The sequence below is a fragment of the Drosophila grimshawi genome, unplaced genomic scaffold (genome assembly GCF_018153295.1).
Source record: "Drosophila grimshawi isolate 15287-2541.00 unplaced genomic scaffold, ASM1815329v1 contig_311, whole genome shotgun sequence".
Classification (NCBI taxonomy): Eukaryota; Metazoa; Arthropoda; class Insecta; order Diptera; family Drosophilidae; genus Drosophila; species Drosophila grimshawi.
The window spans coordinates 25,253,413-25,266,224 of NW_025063098.1; the positions used below are offsets into that span (position 1 = coordinate 25,253,413).

General features: G+C 37.2%; 1 protein-coding gene and 1 long non-coding RNA gene across 2 annotated transcripts in view; both read right to left on the reverse strand.

Moving 5' to 3' along the window:
* LOC122322529 overlaps nt 1-4,481 on the reverse strand; it is a 31,968-nt gene extending 27,487 nt beyond the window's left edge. Inside the window, exon 1 of the long non-coding RNA XR_006246677.1 lies at nt 4,343-4,481. This is a non-coding gene — a long non-coding RNA (uncharacterized LOC122322529). The remainder of the gene's footprint in view (nt 1-4,342) is intronic.
* Nucleotides 4,482-10,716: 6,235 nt separating this feature from the next.
* Nucleotides 10,717-12,108, reverse strand: LOC6568021. The gene has a single exon (XM_001994505.2). The coding sequence runs from the start codon at nt 12,009-12,011 to the stop codon at nt 11,082-11,084; it is 930 nt and encodes a 309-aa protein (XP_001994541.1). The 5' UTR covers nt 12,012-12,108; the 3' UTR covers nt 10,717-11,081.
* Nucleotides 12,109-12,812: the final 704 nt, after the last annotated feature.

Below are 12,812 nucleotides of genomic sequence, written 5' to 3' on the forward strand. Positions count from 1 at the left end.
AAAATGTACAATTTATGCGAGCTATGGGACTGAATGTGTGCCACACACACAAACACACACACACACACACAAGCTCAATGGCTCAATTAATTGGCAATGGCAGAAACTAACTAATGAATTTATTGTATCCATTTTGCTTTTTTTGTATTCATATTTTATTTATCTTCTGTTTTTTTTTTTTCTTGTATAACGTATTTTTGAACATTTAAATATATTTGCATATAACAACTGTTTTAATTAAAATGTATTCAAACTAGTTTTATCTACGTGAACAAACTGCGGCTTGATTTTGCTATTATTTTGCTTCGTATAAGCTTTTTTCCTTAGATTTTTGCAAATCGTATCTAATCCTCAAGTTTATTTTCTTTTTTATTTGCAATCCATTTTTGTTGGACTTTCAATTATTTATATATATTTTTATTTTTAAATTTACATTTGCTGCAAAATTCTATTTGCGCCAGATTTTAATTTGCGATGAGTTTCGGTTTCACATCAAATAGTCTTAATTCTGTTTGAAGCACTTTTAATAAAATTAATAAAATATCAGAAACATCTGGGCTTTAGTCTTTTTCCAACTCAATATTATTTAAGATTCTGTAGTAGCAACATCGATTTAAGTAATAGATGCGCTCAAATAAGCAAAGAAGCAAATAACTTAAGGACTTTGTAGACAACAAAAAAAAAACACGAAAATGTGTCGGATGAAATGAAGGCAGTAAATAAAACACTTATACACATGTGTATAAGTACATCCTGTTCAAGACTATCGTGTATGTGGAAAGATGTGGAGAGGATCCACACTTCACAGCTGCTGCCGAGCAGCACTGGCAACATTTTTGGTATGCTTCGCGCGTTCTGGCTGAGAACGCCCGGCGGAAGCAGGCAGCTAGCAAAAAGAAAGCGTAGCAAACATTGCAAAATATTAAAAGTCTTGCTGCCAAAGGCAGCACAAAATAGAACCAGTAAACGCGGCCAAGTGAAGGCAATAACAACGATAACAACAACAACGTTGGCCAGCAAAATAATACGAAGAACTGTCGACAGCGTCTGGGAGGCGGCAGCAACTGGCAGCGCAGCCAACTCGGCACGCGGCAGCAGGATGTGCCGCAGACAGTGGCAACAAAAAAACAAAAAAAAAAAAACAAAAAACAAACGGGGACTGCAAAATAGCATGGAAAATTAATAATCGCGCAATTTTTGCACCAGTAAACAATGGAAAAGTCTTGGCTCGTTACTTTCCTCATTATTCTGCATTTTCCAAGAAGCAGCAGCAACAGCAGCAGCTCCTGCTGTGAATTTTGCGTTTTCCACTTTGTAAGCTGTATTTGCAGCTCGACAACTTGCTAAAGGAACAATGGCGACTATTAGAAAATGGACTGTCTAACAAGCAAAGAACGAGGCACATCAACAACAACCAGAACAACAACAAAAATCTCAGCAAATAATTAAAATTGCAATTCAATTCAATTTCTTTTGCAATTTGTAATCGCTTTGTCTGTCACTGCATTGTTTCGAGTCGAGGACAAGTGCACAACAAATGTAAATCGGTTAAAAAGACCATTGAAATATATCCGATTATTGCTCACAGCAAATAAAATATGTCATTTGATTTGCCTATTTGTATTTATTTTGTTAGAGAATTGAATTCGAAATTTAATTGGATATTTATTTGTAATTTTATATCATTCATTGGATATTTAAAAGTCTGAAAACTAATTTATATTTAAATATTTAAATTAAGAAAAAAAAAGTTTAAAAAAATAAAAGCGGAAAATTAAATTGAAATTAAAAAATGTATTTATTTAAAAAATTATTAATATGAACTCGTATATTGCCTCGTCTAGAGATACTGTTCAAGAATATATATACTTTATGAAGTCTCATTCATTAGGTTACACACTTCAAGAGAAAATTATCATACCCTTTCAAAGTATATAATAATATATGCATATATTGGAATTGAAAATTTGTCTATATTTTTTTTGAAATGGAAAACCAATTCATTTGAACAATTTATTTCCAAATTGAAGTGAAGCGTGCACCATATATAAAAAACAAACCTCAACTGTATTTGCAGCTGTTCTGAGCGATAAAGTATGCATTGAATAAATGAAAGAAGATAGTTATTTTATGTAGCATGGCAACAAATAATTGAATCAACTGCGCACAATTGTTGCAACCAACCAAATGGAGCCACTGATATTGACGGGCAGTGGGCGGTGGAAGTATGCAGGTACAAGTTCTGGGATAAAAAATTGCAAAAAGTGTTGCAATGTAAATGACACACTTGCAGCCACAATGGTCATGCTGTTGGCCAACAGCTGACGACCCATTTGGCACTAGCCAAAAGTTGGCGACACAAAAACCAAATCAAATTATATGGCGCCAAAAAAAAAAAAAAAATGACGCGACCAGTAAAATTGTGAAGTGTATGTCTGACAACAAGGACAACAAGGAGAACAGCAACAATAACCACTACACTACAATGGCAACAACAACGACAACTACATTATTAATGCACAATGAACTTGAAGCCGAGTCGGGTGACAAACCAGAAAACACGACCAATTTCCAAAATGTGCGCGAGTAAATTGCATTAACTTGGCCCGCAGGCAAAGGCCAAAAAAAAAAAAAAAAAAAAAAGAAAGAGAAACAAACTGCACAGCATATAAAATTCGTAATAAAGTAAAATGTGAATAAAGCACGCATAAAGCCGTAATGGAAACAGGCACTTTTGCCTGCCATTTCATTTAGCATTCAAAATCATTTTCTCGTATTTTTATTTTTAGTTTTCCTCTTCGTCGTCATTGTTGGATTAAGAACTTTTTTGTTTTCTTTATTTTGCATTTTTCATGGCATATTCACCTTTTGAAGTTGTGCTTCAAAATGCCTTAATGACTTTTTCATAGCTGTTAAATAAACAATTGGGGGCGAAAAGTTTAACAGTTACCAGTTTGAAGGCACCTGCTCTCAGTGCCCCTTTGCCGCTTCGCCGTTCCCATTTGCCTGCTTCCTCTGCTCATTCACTTGTTCTGCATTTTATTTTTATGCTCGTGGGATTTTCAGTTACTTTTTGAGGGGCGTGGCCTTGGGGTGGAGTGTGTGGGTGTTGCGGAAGGTAGGGATTTGAAGAGCGCTCAACAAATACGTTTGTTGCGTGCATAAAAATAATCAAATTTTGTCATTTAATTTGGGGCCAACTTGGTAAAACGAAAGTTAAACGTTGTTAGTGTGAAGACCTTCGTCAGGTCGAGGCCGAAAACAGTTCAATATTTGTGGCTCCAATTTGACGAAAGGTTAATAAACTAAAACAAACTGTGAATCATATTCAAAAGGTTAAAAGCCACTTGGGAAGTATTGCGTATTGTATTTCAATTATTTATAATTATAAGTAAACATTGATTGACTTATGCGCAGTAGAATAATGTATATATAAAGTGTGGGTTACTCCTTGTACAGATAGATAGTTCTTATTCTTCTATAGTCCTTGGTGCAACTTATATATTATAAGTGCCTTATATAAATTTATCACTGCAGCGCAGACTGCGCTAGAAAACATTTATTTTATTTACTATTATTAAATCGGATATCCTTAGCTCTATTTATACAAGGGCTAAACTAGGTCAATTATTTCTCAAATCATTTTGAATGATATTTTGATTGAATGTTCCATTCTTAAACACCTTTCTAAAATATCAAATAATTTTCAGCATAATCAAAACAAAACAAAATTAAATAATATAATAAAGTTTATAACAATTTTTAAGCCAAAAATATATTATAATAATATATATAATCGAAATAATTTATAAACATAAATAACGAATTAAACTCATGATTTTCTATGGTTATTTTCCCACACTCATTAAAATAGTATCTCATTTCAATAAATAACTAATTATTTTAATTTTTAAATTTGGTTTTTTTTTAACACTATTAAGCACTATTGCATTTTTTAATTCAAACTGTATTTGAACACAACTAAATACATCGAATGCGATTTCCTTGATTTGATGTTCGCCAATAAAACAAATAATATTGTATCGACTCAAAATATATATTTATAGTTTTTAAAAATTCAATATTTTAGATTTGGACCACTGTTCAATTACTGAACACGCAAACGAAATGTCTGCTTTATTTACGTCTCACGTATTCACATGCTTAATATTTAATGTGCGAGTGAGTAAGTGTGTTAGTGTGTGAGTGTGTCAGTGTGTGAGTGTGTGAGTGTGTTGATGTCACAAAATATATCTCATTCGCATACATGTATATAAGTATGTATATGTATATGTGTATGTGTATGCGTATAGAGTAATCCGTGTTGACGCTGGCTGCTCACCTTTAATTTTATTCAATAAATACGCTGCGTGTGTGGAGCAAGTAGAACAAAGAGATATCCAAAGCACGTGACAGATTTTCTTGGATTACATACGCTGACAAACACACACACGCGCAAAAACACGAGCGTGCTTATGCACACAGACACGCACACACGCACGCATACATCTATATATATAAACTGATTGCGACTTTGTTGCTGTTGTTGTTTTGTTGCTGTTGTTGTTATTGTTGAAAATCACATGGCGCGGCAAAAAATTGAAATTGCCTCAACTGACGCCTGCCTTGCCTGCCCTTCTGTCACACGTCAGACTGTCAGACTGTCAGCCTGTATTCATTTGTGGCACTAAATATTTTAGGCATTCACTTGGGCTCATTCGGTTAGCGGCAAGTGCAGCATCTTAATCACTGATTAAATTGACGCAGACGCCACTCACTTAAAACGCAGCGACGGCAAACGCACGAAGCACAAAACAACAACGAAGAATTGCAAAATTAAGGAGCGCGCGCGCTCTGCACAACTGTAGCCAACGACAACGGCATGCGAAGTGGCCACAATTCGATAACGAGCACGTCAAACAGCCACCGTCATTGCCGAAGCAGCAGCTGTCAACCGAGAGAAGCCGAACAATCCTCGATACTCGAAGTAGAGCCAAGCGCGTGAAGAGAGAGCGAGCTCGGTTTATAGCATCAAAGTGTTGCATACTTAAGAGAGCGCGCCGGCATTTTGGGTGTGTTGTACGCGGGCTTTTGGGACGCAGCGCAGTCGCTGTGACACCTACGACAGCAATTCACCAACACAGCGCTTAAGAGAGAGCCAGAGAGTTATGGCTGGCTTCCAATGCCACAGTTAGCAGTTGACAAGCTGTATGCTTATTTGCATGGTCGTGTCCCAAAATATGATTGTCCCAAGCGAACAGCTGTTGAGCGCAGAAATGAAGCCAATGGAGCAACGGGACTAACTGTTAATATGCACACAGCCTGTCAGCCACAGCAACAGCCACTGCCACCGCTTCGTCCTTGTCGTCGTGACGCACTCGTTGCGGCATGTCTTAGGTCAGAAACGACGACTGTGGCAATTGCTCGCCGGCAAAAGCCAGAATTTTTAATTATGATAAATGCCCATTCATAAAAACCAAACGCCATTTTGCAGTTGCGTGTTTATGCATATCTCTTCTTCTTCCTCTGCCTGTGCTTCTATTTGTGCTCCTGTCTCTTCTTCCTCCTTTTTTATTTTGAGATATGCTGCATATTTACGCTGTCCGCTCTCAAATTTGTTTCATCTTTCTTTTCTACTTTTTTACACATGAAAATATGTCTTTGGCAAGAAGAAGCATTCTCAATTGGTTCTCTTAATTCTTACAAACGACAACTTCACTAACCCAGCAGCAAAACTAGTGAATGATTACTCATTACCGAATGCATTCTGTATGCATTGAATGTAATTGATTACCGAGTAATGGCCTTGTTTGCAGAGTTGTATGCGGGGGCTTCTAAGCCAAGCCCAAACTTTATTTTTAAAATTGCTACAGAGTAAGCTTTCTATATTTTGAGTATACATGAATATATTTTGAATATATATATGCTACACACTTTCCATATTTGTGGGAGTACTTGAATTAAATTACAATAGACTATCTTTGTATATGGAGACGTAAAATATTCCGCCTACGATCCCTCACACAAAGTATGCGAGCCTTTAAAGCACTTAAAAAGCTTTCGGCAACGCATACTTTCCATATACTGGAAGCTAAGTCGCCTACGAAGCATACCTTCAAATCGAATTCGTAATGGGGTCTTTTTACTGCTGGGTGGTTTTCAATTATCAAGAAAAAAGAGCAGCGAAGAGCAGAGAAACATAACGGAAAAACTGTTTTATATTTGAAGCAAAAGTGAAATACCAAAGAAAAAGGCACTTTTGTAAGCGCTAAGTGTATTAATTGTGCTATATAACTGTATAAGTGGCAACAAAAGAGTGTTTATATGTGAGTATGTGTGTGTGTGTGTTGGCACTGGGTAAAGGATATATGATAGTCTGTTACTCTCAACTAGATCACTTTTTCTTGTTAGTCTCCTTTCTCTTCCCTTATTTTTTGTTATTTTTCTTCTTTTTTTTTTTTGTTTTCTGCACTTGACAGCCAAGATTTATGCGGCCTGCAGTTCATCTCTCGTATGGAGTTGCAGGATGCTGGAATTCCACTGGCTTGTGTCCTGTGTCCTGTGCCGTGTGCCAGGTGTTGATGTGGCAGGTGTGCTTCAATCACCATCAGCGTCACTTAATAAAATCACAGCACGACATGTGATGAATTGTTGCCATTTTTGTAGCTGACGTCAACGCTTTTAAGTGCAAAACATTTAACAATCGCCCGTCGCCAATTAAACCCAAGAACTCGGCACCTAACCAATTGATAGGTCATAAAAATAATAAAACACCCTTTGTCCTTAACTGCCCAATCGAATAATTAATTGGCTAATCAAGTGTTAATTACAAGTGCGAATCAATTGGCCAATCTGTAAATGTTCCCCAATTGCAGGTGCGAGCAGTGATTGCTTTTTTAACAAATAAATAAATAAATAATATTTTATATATATTTTGACTTAATTTATTTTTTATGTCGATGTGAAATAATATAAAGAAAAAAACTAAAATAATTCGCTTAGTCAACGATATAAATCAGTAAATTTATAGTTTGAAATCGATCTTCTATTTTTATCCCTTGCAGATTATTTGTACCTAAATATAAAAACAAGAACCCCTGCTATCGGATTACTGTAAATATATTGTCACCAAATTTATTTATTATGTTGGTCGGAAATAATAAATAAATAATTAAAAATCCGCTTGCAAATTATTTGACATTAGCTTTAAGAGCTTTACCCCGACCCAATATTGCAGCCTGTGTTATGAGGCATGCCTCCAATTAGTTTCCTCTCAGCAATGCTACTCGCATTTCAAAACTATGCAATTACTCAGCTGAGGCATTCTTCACAAGAATGGAGAGAAAAAGAAGCAGAAGATAAAGATTGCTGCATTATGGGTAAGCGAAGCAAAAGTTCTTCAAATGCAAGTCGGACAAAAAACCAAATTGACCAAAGTTAATTTAACCAGTGCAAACACAACGAAGCAGCACATTTTCTGTTGAGGGAGGGGAGCGGGTAGGGAGGGGGGTGTTAAGGCATAGAGGAAATCAATTGATGCACCAACAAACGCTTCAATCAATTTTACTTTAGCAAACACACTGAGTGCAAAATAAATCACATCTCGCAAAGATGCTGCTGCACTCGTATAGAGACAGTGAGAAAGAGAGAGGGGAGTTGAGTGGAGGGGGGAGTGGTCGGGTAACCTACAACGCATACTTGTGTTTATCTTATTTATGCAAAGCTGTGGCAAACAGCAACAGCACCAGGCAATGCAGCAACAACGACAGGCAAAAATAAAATGCACATAGAGCTCGTAAAGCTGCTAAAAAATGAATGAATTCAATGAAATGCGGGTAAATGTGGCCCGATTTGCAAGCAGTTCGCAGCTCGCAGCTCGCAACTCGCAGGAGCAGCAGCAGCAACAGCAGAAGCTGTAGCAGGATGTGTGTAAGGTCATTCGTAAGGAAGTAGAATTCTCAGGAATTGCCACATCAAACATCTCAAACGAAATGAATAATTTATAGACGCATTTGCAGAGCGCCGCGCAGCAGGCTTTTGGGAATAAAAAAGAGTTAGGGAAACAGAGAGTGTGAGAGAGAGTGAGGGAGATAGAGAGTGGGAGGGAGAGGGTGAGGTTGAGGGGGTTGACACATGTCGCGTAAGCCGACTGCAGTCAGTGGCTCTGCATTGAATCGACGAAGAAGACCAATAACCCACACACAAACACACTCACACACACACACACACATACACTCAAGATGTGCAGGCATGCATGAATGAAAAAGGACTCAACTAGCTGTGTATGTGTGTGTGTGTGTTGACAAAATAAAATAGCAAAATGCACGGTTGCCTTCAATTTATTTGTATATTTATTTTATACAGCATCCTTGCACCACAAGGTATGCAGTGTAATGTCACTCAAGATGGGTAATTCAAACACACAAACACAAGCACACACACACACAGATACACACACACACACACACACACATAAACACACACTGATATGCAAAAGTAAGTAGAACGAAAGGTAAACCCACACAGGACTCATAATGAATATTTTCATATACTAAAAGCAGATAGAGAAAACATAAACAACCAGAAAACAAAAGTGTCTAGACATATCCATGGAAACAGTAAATGCTGAAACTAGATTTCATTTGGCACGCAAATTTAATAGAAACAAGTAAAAGATTACTTTCAAAAATTATGAACAACTGTTGTGATTTTTCTTTAATGTTTTCAGCAAAGAAAGCAACGAAAATTTCATTAAATGTGGTTTCACTTTTGGTTGGAAAATTATTATAATTTTCATATTAACGTAGAAATTAATTAATTTTTATTAAAGGTGATTTGACTAATTCACTAAATTGGATTTTAAGGCACACTTCTTACTCATTCGACGCGTTATATTAATTAATATTTGAGTTGTTTTAAAAGGAACTTAGAAAAAAAAACTTTGAATTTTTAATTGAAAAGTTGATTACATTTCTGATGATGGCAAATATGAGATCTCTTTCTGGTTGAAACTAGACTGTTCAGACTAGTTTCGCAAACTGTAGCAAAACTTACCGCATATTGCCCCAGAGAATGCATACTTTTCCAAACTAAACTTTCCCTTTCATTTTCCTCTGACATTTCAAAAGTTGGCCTTGACTTTTAATGGCACACCAAATTTTTGAAATGTTGTCAATTAAAAACGCCCATCAATCGAAACTGTTGTTAAACAATGTTTGAGTTGGCTTTCTTCAAAGTCGTATTGCTGTTTTGAAATTGGTTAAATGTGACTTTAGCAATCTATTTATCACATTTTCGTACATCAACTGTTTATCTCAGGCAATTCCCTATATCCGGCAACAAATATGCCGTGCAAAATATTTGTGGCTCATCAAAAACAAACAAAAAAAGTTTAAAACGCTTCTTTTGCACAGTCAACGAGCTATTTGAAATACCAATGCGATTATCTCGATATCAAATTTGGTTGGAAAACTCCACTGCCACTGCCGATACACACACACACACACACCCACACACACACACACAGACGCACCCACATTGTCATAGTGTGGTTTTTGCGGTGCCGTCAAAGGAAAGTTTAAATAAATGACTGCAGGAAACTTTGCTAATCTACTTTAAAAATCCAACAGCCACCAACATTCAACATGAAATATGAAATGTAAAATCTCCAAATAGGAAAATGGAGAAAAACAAAAGCAACAAAAAAAAAAAAACAAAAATAATGCGGTCAGGGAAAAAGTGACAACAGTTGACTTTGACGCGGCGGTTAAACCGCAAAATTCGTCAATTTAAATGGAAAAAATCAACGCAAAGTTTTGTGTCAGTGTGAAAAATATTAATTTAACTTTTTGCGTTAACAGAGCAATGACATTTGCCCCCAAACCGCAGTATGCCCCATAATCTCCCGAATCACCCTGTAGCAAGCAGCACGCTGTTAGGCCTTGTTAGATTTTGTTTTGTTGTCTGCCGCCCACTTTTGTGTCGATTGTTGTTGTCCTTTTGGACGCCAAATGCTTGTTGTCTATTGGGCCATGTGGCAACTGAGGCGGCGGCATCTGCCGCGTTGTCTGTTGATGCCACAGCCCATACTGATGCCGATGCCGATGCTGATGCTGATGTTGTTGGCATCATTATCGTAAATTTTTATGCTAAATACATTTTGCTGTAAGTCCCGAAAAACAGCACACAAAAACAACAAACCGACAACCAACAAAAAAAAAAAAAAAGATTTCTTAGGCACTCCGATAACTACATACCCTTGTAGAGAGTCTAAATCAAATTAATTACGAAAAACTAATCGATTGCTCCTATTTGAACTAACTGAGTTCGAAATCGATTATTTATATAATTTGTAAAAATTAAGCAAGCTTTCAAAAGTGCCTAGTTTCCATATTAAAATACAAATCTAACAATTATATTTATTTTTTTTGAAGCCGCAAAATCTGAAGAAATAATACCTTTGCTAAAAAAAAAAAAGGGAAACTCAACTTACTCTTCAGAAAGTATATTTCTATAAAGGATGTTTGTGCATTTTAAACATCAGCTAAAAATAAAAATCTAGCAAGAACTAATAAGCCATAAGATCTGAAGAATGTTTGCGTGCTAATTTATTTTACCTAACTGGCTAATAATAATACTTAAGAGCGCCAATTTTCTAGACATTTATAACATAAACTTTCCATTACAATTTACTATAGCTGAAATTGGATATTAATATAAATATAAATATTGAAATATATTATTAAATATTAATACACAATGTTTATTGTCCGCTTGCGAAATCGGCGATGTATTTCGATTTCTATTTTTACGTCACATGAAGCTGGAAGACCCTCAGCAAGGGTATTCGAAATGGCTAACATTTGCAGCAGCTGGCGTCACGTGGATGCGACCGCTTCAAATGGTCAAGCACACCCACCAAACACCAACAACAACATAATCAAGGCGTTTCGTTATGTTTGGCTCCCCTACCATTTATGGCAAATGCAAATGAACTCGATGGTAGGTTTAGGTCCACTGTTGTCGCCTTATGGCACATTCACTTGCCATGACAAATTGAACAATTTGGTGCAGATTTCGCTTTAGGGCGTCGCCTCGGTAAAGAGTCTCTCGTTGCGTTGCAGGAACTCGGAAATGAACGTGCCCAGCCGCGGATTGTTGCCCAGCTCGGCGTGGTGGCCTGTGGAGGCACGCAGGCCCAGTCGCAGGCTCAGCCTGGCCATGTTCTCGACGAGAAATTCGTGCAACTCCTTCCCAAGCCGCTTGGTCTGATTGAGCAGCTGGACAGCATCGTGTTTGGGCTGGATGTACTCCAAGCGTGGCACAAACTTCACCAGCTCCAGCGATGCCTCCTCTCGGCTCCGCTTGATGTACGCATGGCAATCCTGCCACTCGTACTTGTCCTCCTGTAAATGGCGATAGCGCTGGCGGCACAGCGCCTGCTCGTGCTCCATGGTGCGCCTTACGGAGTCCAGCCGATCTAGGCGACGCTGCAGTACAACGGCTGCCTCCAATTCGCGGTCCAGAAGCATGCGCAAGTGTTTCAGGGATGCATCAGTAGCCGTGCAGCTGTGCTGCAGCGCACGGATCTGCAGGCTCAGCTTGTGATTGTTGCGCTGTAGCTCGAGAATCTCGGGATGGGTGTCAAAATTGTTCAGTTCCAGCTGCTTGTCCACACAGACATCCCCAATGGGGCAGTCGGGTACCTGCAGGCTTAGTCGCTTGCCGATGAGATCAACGAACGCCTTCTTCTTATCCAGCTCATCCTGTATATCTTCCAGCTGTAGATCATCCCCTTCAGTTAGGGGCTGCTCCAGACTCAGCTCCGACTCACCCCCCTCATCATCATCGCCGTCGTCTCCAAAAACACAGTCACACAGTAAAGTCTTTGCCGGTTGTGGTGACAGAATTTTCCTAAACGGATGAACCTCATCTACGGAAGTAGATGACTCAGGTTCACAGAGGGGTAAACCAGCTGCTCTGCAGACTTCATGTGTGGATGAACTTGCCATTAAATATATTTCAAATAGTAATTTTGATATGTATCGAAATGTTAAGAAATTAAACGCAATCACAAATTTATATATATAATTGTATTTGGTTGCAAAGTAAACTAAACTCAAAATCGGAATAATACTGAACAAATTGTGGTGCTGCTTGTGACAATAAAGAAAAAGGAGACTTACAACCTTGTTTATTTTATTTTATTAATCTAAACATATTGTATATATACAAATATATATATATATATATATATATATATAATTTGTCGTTTGATGAACCTGAAGAATCTTCTGGTTAAGTAAAACTCGAAGTAATAATTTGTATACTGCTTAAGACAATTAAGAAAAAAGACACCAAAAAAAATTAATGCAACATCGTATATTAAATATAATCGCTTATTTTATTAGAAACTATATTTGTAGATATTAAAAATATAAATAAATAAATAAATATTCGTGTGATTAACCTGAAGAATGGCTGGAAATCTTTTCAAAATGTGACTATTTTGTTTTGCTCCAATTTTATACTGGATTTTGGTCTTCCTCTGTATGAATTTCTTAGAAATTCAAAATATTCTACTCACTTAGAAGTAAAATTGTATCACATTAAATAGACAAAATTCAAAGATTTCCCTTGCAGTCCAAATTAGCATCAGTTATTCCTTTCAAGTTGGTCATCTGATTAGTTTGTATTGGACTATGCGACATGTATTGGAAATGTATTGTTTGGCAGCTGAGGCAGCTGCAGAACTTGCCCCAGGCAATGTGTGCGTTTCACAATGGATGACATTTACAAAAGCGCTTAAGGAG